The sequence below is a fragment of the Danio rerio genome, chromosome 3 (assembly GCF_052040795.2).
Source record: "Danio rerio strain M-AB ecotype USA chromosome 3, GRCz13ab, whole genome shotgun sequence".
NCBI classification, from domain to species: Eukaryota; Metazoa; Chordata; class Actinopteri; order Cypriniformes; family Danionidae; genus Danio; species Danio rerio.
The window spans coordinates 24,071,817-24,085,210 of NC_141023.1; the positions used below are offsets into that span (position 1 = coordinate 24,071,817).

Consider the following 13,394-nt stretch of genomic DNA (forward strand, 5'->3'; position numbering starts at 1 on the left):
GTAATGTTGTCAGCTTTCTTCAAAATATCAGATTTTGTGTTCAACTGAAAAAAAGGAACTCATAAAGGTTGAGAGTGAGAAAATAGCAAGTAAATTTTCATTTTTAGGGTTAACTATCCCTTTAAACATTGGAATGCGCATAACCCCTAGCCCCGGTCCTCACAGTGAGGTCAGTAGCTCCACTGAATGCATTCTGTCTGACATGCTTATGCGTGATGTGTGTTTGTGTAATGAGTGAGGAGGTGTCAAGGAAATCACTACCCAAATGAAGGTATGCAGAATTAAAAGAGATTTAACTGGCTCTGAAAAGTCCAAAATTATATAATATCTTGTAAATGTGTATAGATGTATATGTTTATACAACAGTACTGTCTGGTTCTTGAATCTGATTGGCTGAAAGTCGTGTGATATTCTGCAATATCAGAACTCGTATAGGCCCAATCCCAATTCTACCCCTTAGCCCTTCCCCTTACCCATAACTCTCGTTTTGCGCGTGCCTGTGAAGGGGTAGTGGTGTCCCAATTCTCTTTAGCTTGAAGGCATAGGGCTAAAGAGAAGGGATATACACCCGTTCAAACGAAGATTTTTCAGGACCACACTCAAAACTAAGGGGTAGGAGAAATTTCACAGAATACACTAGCTCCAGCTGCTCCCGAAAGTAAGGTAAACACTAATTAGTAATTTTTGTCATCATTACGAATTTTTAAAACAAACAAACACGTTTTAATATATTCATAACCGCGTTCGTGTTTTACCGTCATGCTTTAAAAAAAAAAAAAAAAAAACTGTTCGCAATCTATACCCAACAAACACACAACGTTGCCTCAACGTAGCGACCTTCCTACAACGTTGTACCAACATTGCAAAAAGGTTGAGGATTCTACGTTGTTTCTAAAGGTTGTCACAACGATGTCATAAGGTTGCCATTTAAACATCATGAGGGTCGCATGCTTTAGGTTGTGCTTAGGTGGCGTGGACGACCACTGTACAACATTTACTGGTCACAGCTGAATCAGTTTAAATTTCAACAAGCCGTCGTCTCATTCATCAACGACCGAGGAGACGTGAGTATTGCTTTATTTCTTCATGCTAAATAAGATACATAAATCGTGGATATTCAAACAAACCTATGATTTCGACAACAATCTGTTCCAACATTACACACACACAAAAGCCGTAATGAAGTTATTACGAGCGAGTAACATTTCGGCATTCCGTTAACGGACGGCAACAACATTAAAATCATTATGTTAAATCTCTCGATAAAACATTTCCTGATTATTTACCTACGCCTTGTCTTTAGTCAAATGGACAATAATGTTTTTGAAGTTCAGTTTTTTCCATATCCATCGTGATCAGTTAGTATGATACTTCATCACACAAGCCGACCCACTTTTTACAAAACACAAAATAACTTTTAAAAACAAAACATCTCTGTGCAGATTGCGTCCCGTTAAAGGAACAGTTCACTCAAAAATGATATGTACTCACGAATTATTTGCCCTGTAAATAATAAGTGATTCCAAACCTTTAAGTTTCTTTATTCTGTTGAACATTAAAGACTGTAAGCATTTGCTTTCATGGTAGGAAAACACTATGGAATTAAATAGTTACAGTTTTCCAGCTTTATTTAATACATCTTCTTTATTGTTTAGCAGAAAAAAAGCTAAATAAGTTTGGAACAAATAAAGAATGAGGCTAAAATGGCAGAATTGTCAGTTTTGGGTGAGCTATCCCTATAAGTTAAAGTATATAAATTGAGGTTCATATGCCTAATTAATATAGATAGTAATTAAAAGGTCTGCTAGTCTAAATTTCTATTTTGATTGGTCTTTTGATGTTTTATTTAAAACCCACTCTTCTCTTTGCTCAACAGGCTATTTTTACATGGAGGTAATCTTCTATTGATAATTTCTGGATTTTAATTATGCGTAAGTTGCATGAAACTATTGTTTAATCACTCACTGTTGTTTTCAAATTACTTATGTAACTTGTCTTTCAGAATGTTTTCAGCTGTTGAATTCACCTCAGATCAGTGTTGCTGTAATTCCTGATGGAAAGAAGAATTGAATGAGGTAAGAAGTATACTATTCTATTTACTATTAAATGTAGTTATGTTACCTAAAACAGCATGTCCATAATGTGGAAAATAGATCATGCTTATGAAAAATTACTTTATTATTTTGTACAGCTGTTATTGAAATGACACTAAGTTTAACATTTCATTAACAGCGAGCAACGCCACAACTACAGGACCTCTTCTTTCTCTTCTCATAATTTACAGTAAGTAAGTATTCGGAGACCTACTCTGACTTCTGTTAACTCAAACCTGTTTTCCCTGTATCTCTAAATTTATTTAATTGTTTGTAATTTTGGTATATGATATATTATTAAAACATTAAAATAAAGTAGGCTACATAATTACTCTGGAGATTTTATATGTAATGAAATTACAATAAATGTCTGAAACTTCAATAACTTGCTAGTCATAGTCATTTCCTGTGTAGTGCTGTTGTGTCAAGCTCTGATCTGTCCTCTCTTGTTCACTGCCTATTTTGACTTTTGTCTGCTGTGGATCTCTGAAGCTGGATTATCCGTTGAATTTGTTTCTTCCTCTGACTGCTTTCTCCATACCAACAACTACGACTGGTCTTCAGCTGCGCTCCCCGGTCTGCTGTATTCTCCAGTCCAGAGCTTCACTGACCAGTGTTTGAATTTTAATTTATATATTTATTTATATATTTATTTACATTTTAATGATTTCTTGTTTACTTTTCTTGTTTGTTTACCCTTTAGTTTAAATATATATATATATATATATATATATATATATATATATATATATATATATATATATATATATATATATATATATATATATATATATATAATCTAAACTTTATTTTATACTGTTTGCTTATAATTAGATACTGTATGTGTGCTGTATGTATTAAATGTTGTGAAATATATAATAAAAAGTTTGATTATATTCATTTGTGTGGCATTTTTACACTTTAAAGTTTACACATGCAGTTTTTAAATTAAATAGGAAAAATAAATGAACAATATTTCATATTAAGCAATACTGGAAAAGAATTGCTGCTTATCCTGTATTCTAGGCAGTAATGATAAACTGCCACAAAAAAATATTAATACAAGTAGTAAGAACGCCGCCTCGCGGTTGCTGAATGTCGCACGACAACGTTGCTACAGCCTTCTCACGTCTTACATTTCTACGTTGTGACAATGTAGCGAGCACGTAAGCGGCAACGTTGCCTTTGAAAAAATACAACGTTGTGCAGACATCGCTACAACGTAAATGTGTTTGTTGGGTAATCCCTAATACTAACTTCTGTACAGCAGTCCCACGACATTCTGACTCTTGATGACACTGCAGTACCCTGTCAGATAATTCTAGTGGCTGGGAATGGGCTTTTTACAGTGTCTGCTATAATGAATGTTGTCTTTGGTGTGTTTTCATAGATGAATATGGCCACTGTGTAAATGCACAGTACTGTTACGATCTTATTGCCACATTAGATCGTTTTGATAACATAATACATGGCTTCAGTGGTTTCCTGAAGATAAAAAACAAAAAATAGCACCACTGGATTCACCAAATACAACTAGAATCACTACAGTAGGCGCAATCATCTGAACTCATATAAAGCAAGAGATTACGAGGACATGATGATGTGTGCAGGTGATGTATTGCTGTCCCAAGTCTTAGGGGTAAATTTTGAAGCCCTTTCCTTGCTGAAAAATCCAGCTTAAACCAGCCTAGGCTGGTTGGCTGGTTTTAGCTGGTCAAACAGGCTGGTTTTAGAGGGGTTTTGACCACTTCCAGGCTGGTTTCCAGCCATTTCCAGCCTGGTTTTAGCTGGTCAGGCTGGAAAATGACCAGCTAAATCCAGCTAAAACCAGCTTGACCAGCCTTGCCAGGCTGGGAGCCCAGTCAAAACCAGCTATGTCCAGCTTAAACCAGGCTAGTCAAGCTGGTTTTAGCTGGATTTTTTAGCAGGGTTCCCCTTAACCCTCAGAGTTGCAAAGGCTAAGGGGGAGGGGAAGGTGTAGGGGTACAAAAATAGTATTGGATTTGGCCCATAGCCTCTTTACTCTTGTACTTGGAGTGAAAGCAGATCAATAAACTCACTATACAGTTTGACAAATATTGCAGCTGTTGGACAACATAATGTATTTTTGTACATATTGCATCTATGCAACTTATTTATAAGGATAGAGCCTATTTTAAGTATTTATAATTTAGATACAGCACGTTGGCATCCATCTGCCTGTCATTAAGCAGAGAAAAGACAGTTGATGTTGACATTCCACATGATGGTGACAGAGACCACATAATAAGCCCTTGGAGAAAAGATCAGCATTTTTTGAAACTGGTAAGTGACATTCTAAGTCGATCTCTCTCTGTCTCTCTCTCTTTCTCTCTCTCTTGTGTGTTGTAGTGTATTGAGTGTGAGATGGGACACTCAATTATAAGGAATGTATGTATCTTTTGTTGGCCACTCTGTATAAGCCTGAGTTACTTTTTGGTTGGCCATCTCTTTTTTTCTAATGCATCTCTTGTTTTCGTTACTGCAGACTAGTTCGTAAAAAGAAAGAAAGAAGAAATGCCCGCATGTTTTGCGTTTTTCCTTATCGCAAACAGAACAGTAATCTGATAGTATTTGCTTTGCTTTGGCTTATTGGGGTTAATTATTGGTTTCTCCCAATTGTAACAGAAATACTGGGTCTCCAGACTAATGGCATTTCATTCTGTTCAGCCTTATAATCTAAAAATTTGAGCAAAGTCACCTGTTTTTATCACTTTAGACACTTTGCAGGAGAATCATTCAAATACTAGCTTTAAAGTGATGTTGGTGAAGTAGCAACTGTTTCTGCTGTTCTGACGTAAAATGATTTTTAGTCTTTGTGTTTGACTTTTTTGGTTATGCCGTTGAACTGCTGTAAACGCAATATCACACTCGCAGTAGATATGGTTGTACTGGTCTGTATAATTGTCACTGGTGGGACACTGAGGCACTCAGACTGGCCTCATGCTAACTCGCGCCTCCCTCCAGTGCCGACATACAACCATAATGCACTGCTGCTCGTGTGATATTGCACATTTGTGTTAACTTCGTTTGTTTTTTTGTATCTTGTAACATTTGCAAAATTTAAAAATAATGATTAAGAAAAAAAACCCATCATTGCGTGATGATCAATAAACAACCAGCCAACCAAATGTGTGCTGTAGTAGTTTCACTATTCCTGTCACGTTTCACTAGTTTAGCAGCAGTTTTTAAATAGATACTATGGTAATGACAAATGCAGCATGAGCTTAGATTTAGAACAGTTTTTTTTTTAATTGCACCACTCAAAAATGCTAATCATAGCACCAATTAGCGTTACTAAATTCGCTAGTTGCCACTAGTCTTACTTCCACTATTAACTTAAATTAACATGAGATCAGACATTTTAAGTTAAGAACAATTAACATGTAACAGCTTACTTGAACATGTGTTCATTTAAAAATCTGCATGTAACTACAGTTGTTGTTTTAAATTATGCATGGGTGGATCAGCATTTCACAATATTCACTATACTTAATGCATTACCTGTTTGCATTCAGCTGTTTTTTTTTTTTTTTTTTAGCTGGGTTATGCAAAATGACGTGTGTGTCTGTTCATTACTGAATGGATTAAAGAAGAGAAACTCACAAAGACGAGGTGGACACAGCAGGGCGAGTACAACACTTATTATTTTAATGCTAAATATGTCTTGTTTTACTTCCTTTCCTTTTCCTTCTTCAAATTTCAAATAACAATCCATGAAGCCACTTTGACTTTTGTGTTAGCATGAGTCTCCTTTAACAGTAAATGGTTAAATCATAAATTGTGTGCGTTATTGAAAAGAAATATAAGTGATTGTACTGTGAACAATTGTGAACAACTATCATTTTGTAATAGTAAAAATGAGGGAGACAATCTGCTTTTAAAAACATATGTGGATTTTTTTTTATATTGTTTTGTTGGGCAAAACTGAAAAAATAAAATGTTTTCAAATCATTTGGTTTATAAATTGGTATTAATTTGATTAATTTGAGTATCTGTTTCCTATATTTGTATAATTTCACTATTGGAAAAATCCTCTATGTAAAAGCTTTTAAATTAGAATCAGCCAACATAAGCAGACTGAATTTATCAGGCATGCTTTTTTTCTTTCTTTCTTTGTCTGTTTTGCTCAAATCTATGACAAAAGATTTCTTAGTCTCCAACCATGTGGTATTTACCTTTTATCACATTTCAAGAACTAGTAGTTGGTAGGCTTGAATAACCTTAACTCCAATCTTTACATATTGAAAACCATACATGTTTGTGCATTTAGTATGAGTAGTGAGGTTGCAGTTTCATTATCTGCAAATGAAGATTTGGCTGAATGCCTGTAATGTGTCATGATCTGATCAATCATTGTTTGAATTCACAATCTGTTTTCTTTCGCAGAACTGACAGCATTAAAGACAGCATTATGGACTTAGGCTTTTTCACAGACGAAAAGTTGTTTAATTTTTTTTTGCCAAAACAAGACAAAGATGTCTACATTAGAGAGCCCACTAATGTTCCTCCGCACTCTTAAGGACAATGAACTCATTGAAGATGAACTTTATGTAAGTTGAATATATATATATATAAAATTAAAAACTATTTTTTAGATCATGTATAAATATTAGAAAGAAAAAAGATTTAACCTTAAAGATTTTTTGCTTGTGCTTTTGAAGCAAAAACTGGAGGTCAGCACTAATGATAGTGATTTATATAATGTGTTGGAGAGTATTCAAAAGCGTGGAATGAAGACTGTTAGAAAGTTCTGGAATTGTGTGGACCAAGAGCATATAGTACAGCGCTACCCACAAGTCTCTGAAATCATCTCGGAGCTGATGAAAGGTTACAAATTATCTTTTTTTTTTTATTTCACTTAGCACTTCCTATTCATTTCATAACTGAGATTTCCAATTCCTCAGATCTTGAGAATCCACTAAACCAAAAAATAAGGCCAAGATCTGTAGATAAAAGCACGGGACAGGAAAGAGAGATTAAAAAGATAAAGATAGAGAGCATATCTGAGAGAAATGAAGCTGGGCCATCGTCACAAAGCACTTATTGCCAGAGGAAAATAGCTGAACATGTGGAAAGAGGTGAGTTATATTCACAATTACACCATCAGCTAATTGAGACTACACAGACATTAAAATCCAGTGCTTGAAATTCTTGCACTGCTCTGCTGCACTCTATTAAGCATCACTCCTATTAATACTTTTAAAGTAGTAAAGGAACATGAAACCCCCTATTTAATTACCAAATAAGTCTCATCATAATTTTTCAAATGCTGCATAATGGCTGTGATAAAGTTGGAGAATGAAGACAACTGACTTGAACAATGTCTTTACATATAGTGATTCTTTCAAGTATCAAAGCTTCTTTGAATCGACTTTTGTTGTTGTAATTAAACAATTACAACTAAATTAATATTTATTCTGTCTTGCTTGTTTGAATTAGTGAGCACAGATGCAGTCAGGCATGTCCACATCATTCAGTGCAGTTTATGAACCTAAATGAACGTCAACTAATAAGGATCAGTTTGTTCACAAATAAAAATTGAATATGGTGACAGTTCAAAATAATTATGACTGTTTAAAATTAATTTTTTACAAGTATGGTAAAAAAAAAAAAGAAGTACAAAATTGTGCTTTGGTGTGTAGAATTGTAAAACGTTTACCAAAATGAACACATTCTCATTGCACTTATGTACAGTAACATGGTACAAATACCTCAAGTTTTTCTTCACTGTTTTTTATGGTTTGTTACAGCCTTGCATTGATCTGCTAGTCTATTCTGTTGTCTAAATATATTGGCTGAAATATGTTTATAAAAATGTTTCAGGTCTGCAATGCTCTCCAGACTCCAGGACAGAAGACTCAAGTTTTTTATTATCAAGTATGTAAAGCGGTTTGGTGTTAAGTGTTTGTTTAGACACTTAAATGAACACAAAAAACAATTCCTTTTTCACCCTCCATTTTAAATGTGCTTTTTAGCCTCTTCGGTAAAGCTCTGGGACATGCCTGAACACAAGAAATGGCTTCCTGTCACATGTGGAGAAGAAGAGGCCTTACTGGATAGAGAAGCACTGTTTGACAGTAAGTTACCATCACTGTTTTAATGTTTCAAAGAAGCATCATCCTCTGACACATAATAATCTGCAAAGAACTGTGATGGAATTTTACTTTTTTCTTAAGCAATATACAGTAAACGATATTGTCATGACTAAATGAATATATAATCCATACAGTACGTCCGGAAAGTATTGGTTCTCTCAAGGTTTTTTTTCTTCACTCCCATCAGGTGAAGTTTTTTTTCCCTCTCCGCTGTCGCCACTGCCTCGCATGGTTCAGGATTGGTAGAGCTACGCATTGATGAATTTGCTCTTCAGTGTTTGAACTCTCAGTAATGATTAAATCACACTGAACTGAGCTAAACTGAACTGAACTGAACTTAAACACTAAAACCTGAACCACACTGTTCCAGTTACTATGACCATTTATGTGAAGCTGCTTTGACACAATCTACATTGTAAAAGCGCTATACAAATAAAGCTGAATTGAATTGAATTGAATTATTCATAGCACTTCACTTTTCCCACATTTTTTATGTTACATCCTTATTCCAAAACGGATTAAATTTATTCATTTCCTAAAAATTCCACACACAATATACCATAATGACAATGTTAAAAAAAAAAGTTTTTTTTTTGAAATTGTTGCCTGAAACCTGAAAAATCACATGTACATAAGTATTCACAGCTTTTGCTGTGAAGCTCTAAACTGAGCTCAGGTGCATTCTGTTTCCACTGATCATTCTTGAGATGTTTCAGCAGCTTAACTGGAGGTCATCAGCAACTGGAATAAATTCAGTTGATTGGACAGGATTTGAAAAGGCATACCTGTCTATATAAGGTCCCAGGGTTGACAGTGCATGTCAAAGCACAAACCAAGCATGAAGACAAAGGAATTGTCTGTAGACTTCTGAGACAGGATTGTCTCTAGGCACAAGGCTGGGAAAGGTTACTTTTTCTGCTGCTCTGAAAGTTCCAATAAACACACTAGCCTCCATCATCCGTAAGTGGAAGATGTTTGGAACTATTAGGACTCTTCCTAGAGCTGGATGGCCATTTAAGCTGAGTCATCGAGTGAGAAGGGAGAAAACCAGACACTGCTCATCACCAGGCTAATACCATCCCTACAGTGAAGCATGGTGGTGGCAGCATCATGCTGTGGGGAAGTTATTAGCAGAGGGAACTAGAAGACCAGTCAGGTTAGAGGGAAAGATGAATGCAGCAATGTACAGAGACATCCTGAATGAAAACCTGCTTCAGAGTGCCATGATCTCAGACTGGGGCAACGGTTCATCTTCCAGCAGGGCAATGACCCAAAGCAAACCCCCAAAATATCAATGGATTGGGTTCACAATAACTTGGTGAATGTCCTTGAGTGGCCCAGCCAGAGCCCAGACCTAAATGCTATTGAACATCTCTGGAGAGATCTGAAAATGGCTGTACATCATTGCTTCCCATCCAACCTGATAGAGCTTGAGAGGTACTGCATAGAGGAATGAGCAAAAATTCCCAAAGACAGGTGTGCCAAGCTTGTGGCATCATATACAAAAAGACTGGAGGCTTTAATTGCTGCCAAAGGTGCATCAACAAAGTATTGACCAAAGGCTGTAAATACTTACTGTATGTACATGTGATTTTTAGTTTTTTTTAGTTTTTATAAATTTGCGACAATTTCAAAAACTCTTTTGTCACATTGTCATTATGGGCTATTGTGTGTAGAATTTTGAGGAAATAAATTGTTTTGGAATAAGGCTGTAACATGAAAACGTGGAAAAAGTGAAGCACCATGAATACTTTCCGGATGCACTGTAAGGTTAATGACCTAATGCAGATATTTTTTTAGGGCCTTCTGTTAATATGGTGTGAGGGGTGAAACTCCTGAAGAAGCCCTTGCATAAATCTGTTATCATAAAATGTATACTTTAGCCTTTATAAGCTACTATGAGCGAGTAACTACATCTTTTTGGTAAAAGGCATGCTTCTGTATGTAAACTGATCATTCTCCTTAGAATTAAAGTGAGATAAAGGACAAACTCTGTCTGGTCTTATTCAATTTCAGTTCTCACAGTTATTTACATTTCTTTAGTGGAAAAAAAGGAGTTTCCACGACAGAACATTATTTTAAAAATGATAAATATATCCTGCAATCTTTTATTTTGATAACCAGATAAATATACTTAAAACATAAACAGTGCTTTAAAAAAAAGTTTGAGTAATACATTCTTCAAGAAATGACAAGTAAATATTCAAAACCTGTTAACCTGTGGTGGCAAAGAAATGATGCACATGGGCACATCTTCAGATGATTGGGTGTTTTGGGCCTTTCACAGTTTTTGTATTCCTTAAACTATTTACTGTGTGATTTATACTGTAAAACTGATTCATGTTGTGTACATAATTTACATATTCTTACTGATAAACTATCAAAACTCACCCCTATTCTCAGGAAAGAAGAATTGCATTGAACACAATGGAGAAATGATCACTCCTTTTACATTTGAGGAAAGGGGTGGAAAAGAATCCTGTAAGTCCTGGAAAACAAGTATATTATGCCAAGGGAAAACCGTCAGCAGTCTCATGGAGGTGAGAAGCAGTTGTTGCTAATGTGTGAAGTATTTGAATACTTTTGTCCATATACATAAAGCAAAACACAATTTCTAATTTTGTCTGCGCTTTTCTAACAAGGCATCACTTTATTTTCAGTTGGAAATATTGAAGATGCCGAAACGTAAGGGAAAGTTTACCCTTCGTAATTGATGTACCACGCATTGTTTATTGAGCTCGGAGTGAATCTTTATGACCTGTGAATTTTGGAGACCAAATTTTCTTCCATTTTGAGCTACAGCAGGTCTTCAACACTTGACCTTTTGGATTTGTGCTGACCTCTTTGTAGCCATTACTATTTTTTGCCTTTTCATTTGCCTATTTGTCCTTCAACCAACAGATGTAATTCAAGAACTTAATGTACACTTGCTGCCTGAATTATCGTACTTTCTCTTTTTCCTTCACTTTTGTCAATTGGTGAAGTTTGTCTCTCACCACGGTCACCACTGGCTTGCTTGGTTTGGGATATGTGGAGCTATGTAATGGTGGAGTTACTTTTCAGTCTTGGCTTTGTTTTGGATTTCAGCAGTGATATTTACATTACACTAAACTTCAACTGTGAAAACTGTACTGCAGGAGTTTTAATTTATTAGAACCGCATCTATGTGAAAACTGCTTTCACACAATCTACATTGTAAAAAGCAATATCAAAATAAAGATTATTTTAATTGAATTTGGCATGCTTGTTATGCTGCTGCAAGTGTGTTTGTGTGTGTGTGTGTGTGTGTGTGTGTGTGTGTGTGTGTGTCTGATCAGACTGTACAAATATTACATATTGCTAATGTGACCTTTACATGGATAAAAAAAATGTTCCATTGAATTTGGTCCATGCAGGTTTTTTTTTGGTCAACATTGCAATGATTTTCATTAAACACATCTCGGGAAAGATAGGGACACATTTCCAGTATAACTATAAACATTCAAATGTCCTATAAATGTGTTGTCTCTAAACTATCACAACTTTGATATGTTAAAATATTTATGGTTCACTGTGGTGTGTTGAAAATAAAAATTTATTGAATTAAAAATTAGTTCATGACAATATATGATAAATTTAGAGAAGCAGAGGAATTGTACAGTATTTATTATTATTATTTTTTTTATTTTATTTTTTATTTTTTGCAAAATAACTATAGTTTTAGCTATAAAGAAATGTTAGATTTGTCTGGACATTGCATATGCTTAAACAATGACCTGAGTAAGAAATTACTGTCATTATGATGTGTATGAAATCTGTTGTCATTACATTTCATGTTTTGATAAATCTAAAGTTTAATATGTGTTTACTAAGTTTTTAAAACTTAAAACAGCTCAAATTAATTAAGAGTTTATTTGTTATTGGCTGTGTGCTGAAATGTATAGGGATTAATAGGATGTGTTGGTAATTAAATTACTTTTCATGCAAAGTCATTAGAAATGTAAAGTAATGTAATTGATTAGTAATTTACTACTTTTTCTGCAGTAACATACCCAACATGGGTGACATGGTGGCTCAGTGGTTAGCACTGTCGCCACACTGCAATAAGGTCGCTGGTTCGAGTCCCAACTGGGTCAGTTGGCATTTCTGTATGGAGTTTGCATGTTCTCCCCGTGTTTACGAGGGTTTCCTCCGGGTGCTCTGGTTTCCCCCACAGTCCAAAGACATGCGGTATTGGGGAATTAAATAAACTAAATTGGCCGCAGTGTATGACTGTTAATAACTGTTTATTGATGTTTCCCAGTACTGGGTTGCAGCTGGAAGGACATCCGCTGTGTAAAACATATGCTGGATTAGTTGGTGGTTTATTCCGTCGTGGCGACTTCTGAAATAGAGACTAAGCTAAAGGAAAATGAATTAATCAACAGTTCATATAATATAGTGTATACTATATACTTCTATTGCGCCTCCAGAGGGAGTCATCGCCCAATTCTAGTCGGGTTTCATTTGGACTCAATCCCCCAGAATTCTTCAAACCTGAAACTGATTGCGGTTCCACCTGATTTTAACTCCCAGTCCTATACTTCTCATTTCCCAAAGAATTTTCTGAAGTTCTTTTTTAACCCTGTTATCATTACTGCGCGAGTTTCCTTGTATTTGTCTTCCTGTGTTTTTTTTTTCTTTCTTTCTTGCATTGTTTATTAGACTGTTTGCTGCAAGCCCTAACTGATATTGTACTTTGATTTTGGATAGCCCTTTACTGACGTGTCTGTCTTTTACCCGTTTATTAAAGACTGCAAATGGATCTCTCGACAAGTTCTGAGTCATCATTACAACTGAAGTCTTTTGACACAATCTATTATATTACAATTACATTGCATTACAATGTATTGAACACACGTCTAACACTTACTGCCTATCTTCACTCTTATCAAAATTATATCTGTGGCACTAGCTTAACTAAGGTCTGTAGACTGTAGAAATGAATTGTAAACTGGGACTGTCGTACGTTATCTGTGACAGCAATTTAACTGTAATATCACGTTGAGGTATGGAACGCATAATTTTTTTCTAATGTCAATTTCTAGAAAAGAAGTATAACATGTCAAGGTATAATAAGGGTAGATGTGAGAATATAATGTTTATTTTAAAATGTGTTTTATTTAAATCTAAAAATAAATTAATAAATTAACAATTACCTGGACAA

The 13,394-nt window shown here is 35.1% G+C and overlaps 2 protein-coding genes across 10 annotated transcripts in view; both read left to right on the forward strand.

The window, feature by feature from the left end:
- Nucleotides 1-530: 530 nt before the first annotated feature.
- On the forward strand, nt 531-11,443 carry si:dkey-68o6.8. Of its 9 annotated transcripts, none has more exons than XM_087244515.1 (10): nt 531-663; nt 4,268-4,397; nt 5,653-5,740; nt 6,501-6,664; nt 6,776-6,941; nt 7,019-7,192; nt 7,938-7,991; nt 8,090-8,191; nt 10,613-10,749; nt 10,870-11,443. In XM_087244515.1, exons 4-10 carry the CDS (start codon nt 6,590-6,592, stop codon nt 10,921-10,923), a joined length of 762 nt encoding a protein of 253 aa, XP_087100641.1. In that variant the 5' UTR covers nt 531-663; nt 4,268-4,397; nt 5,653-5,740; nt 6,501-6,589; the 3' UTR covers nt 10,924-11,443. The 9 variants fall into 9 exon arrangements, with proteins under 9 accessions (XP_087100641.1, XP_087100648.1, XP_087100640.1 ...); XM_087244522.1 differs by having other exon boundaries at nt 6,829-6,941; XM_087244514.1 differs by lacking the exons at nt 531-663; nt 4,268-4,397 and adding an exon at nt 4,543-4,670.
- LOC147845623 (uncharacterized) overlaps nt 4,268-13,394 on the forward strand; it is an 807,608-nt gene continuing 798,481 nt past the window's right edge. The window contains exons 1-2 of the mRNA XM_087244474.1: nt 4,268-4,900; nt 9,015-9,392. The gene's annotated coding sequence lies outside the window, so the exon portion shown is untranslated. The remainder of the gene's footprint in view (nt 4,901-9,014; nt 9,393-13,394) is intronic.

Coding starts and splice junctions, on each gene's coding strand:
- si:dkey-68o6.8 (XM_087244515.1), top strand. CDS start 6,590: ATGTCTACATTAGAGAGCCCACTAATGTTCCTCCGCACTCTTAAGGAC. Junction 6,942..7,018: donor CATCTCGGAGCTGATGAAAG/GTTACAAATTAT, acceptor CCAATTCCTCAG/ATCTTGAGAATCCACTAAAC. Junction 7,992..8,089: donor CTCAAGTTTTTTATTATCAA/GTATGTAAAGCG, acceptor TGTGCTTTTTAG/CCTCTTCGGTAAAGCTCTGG.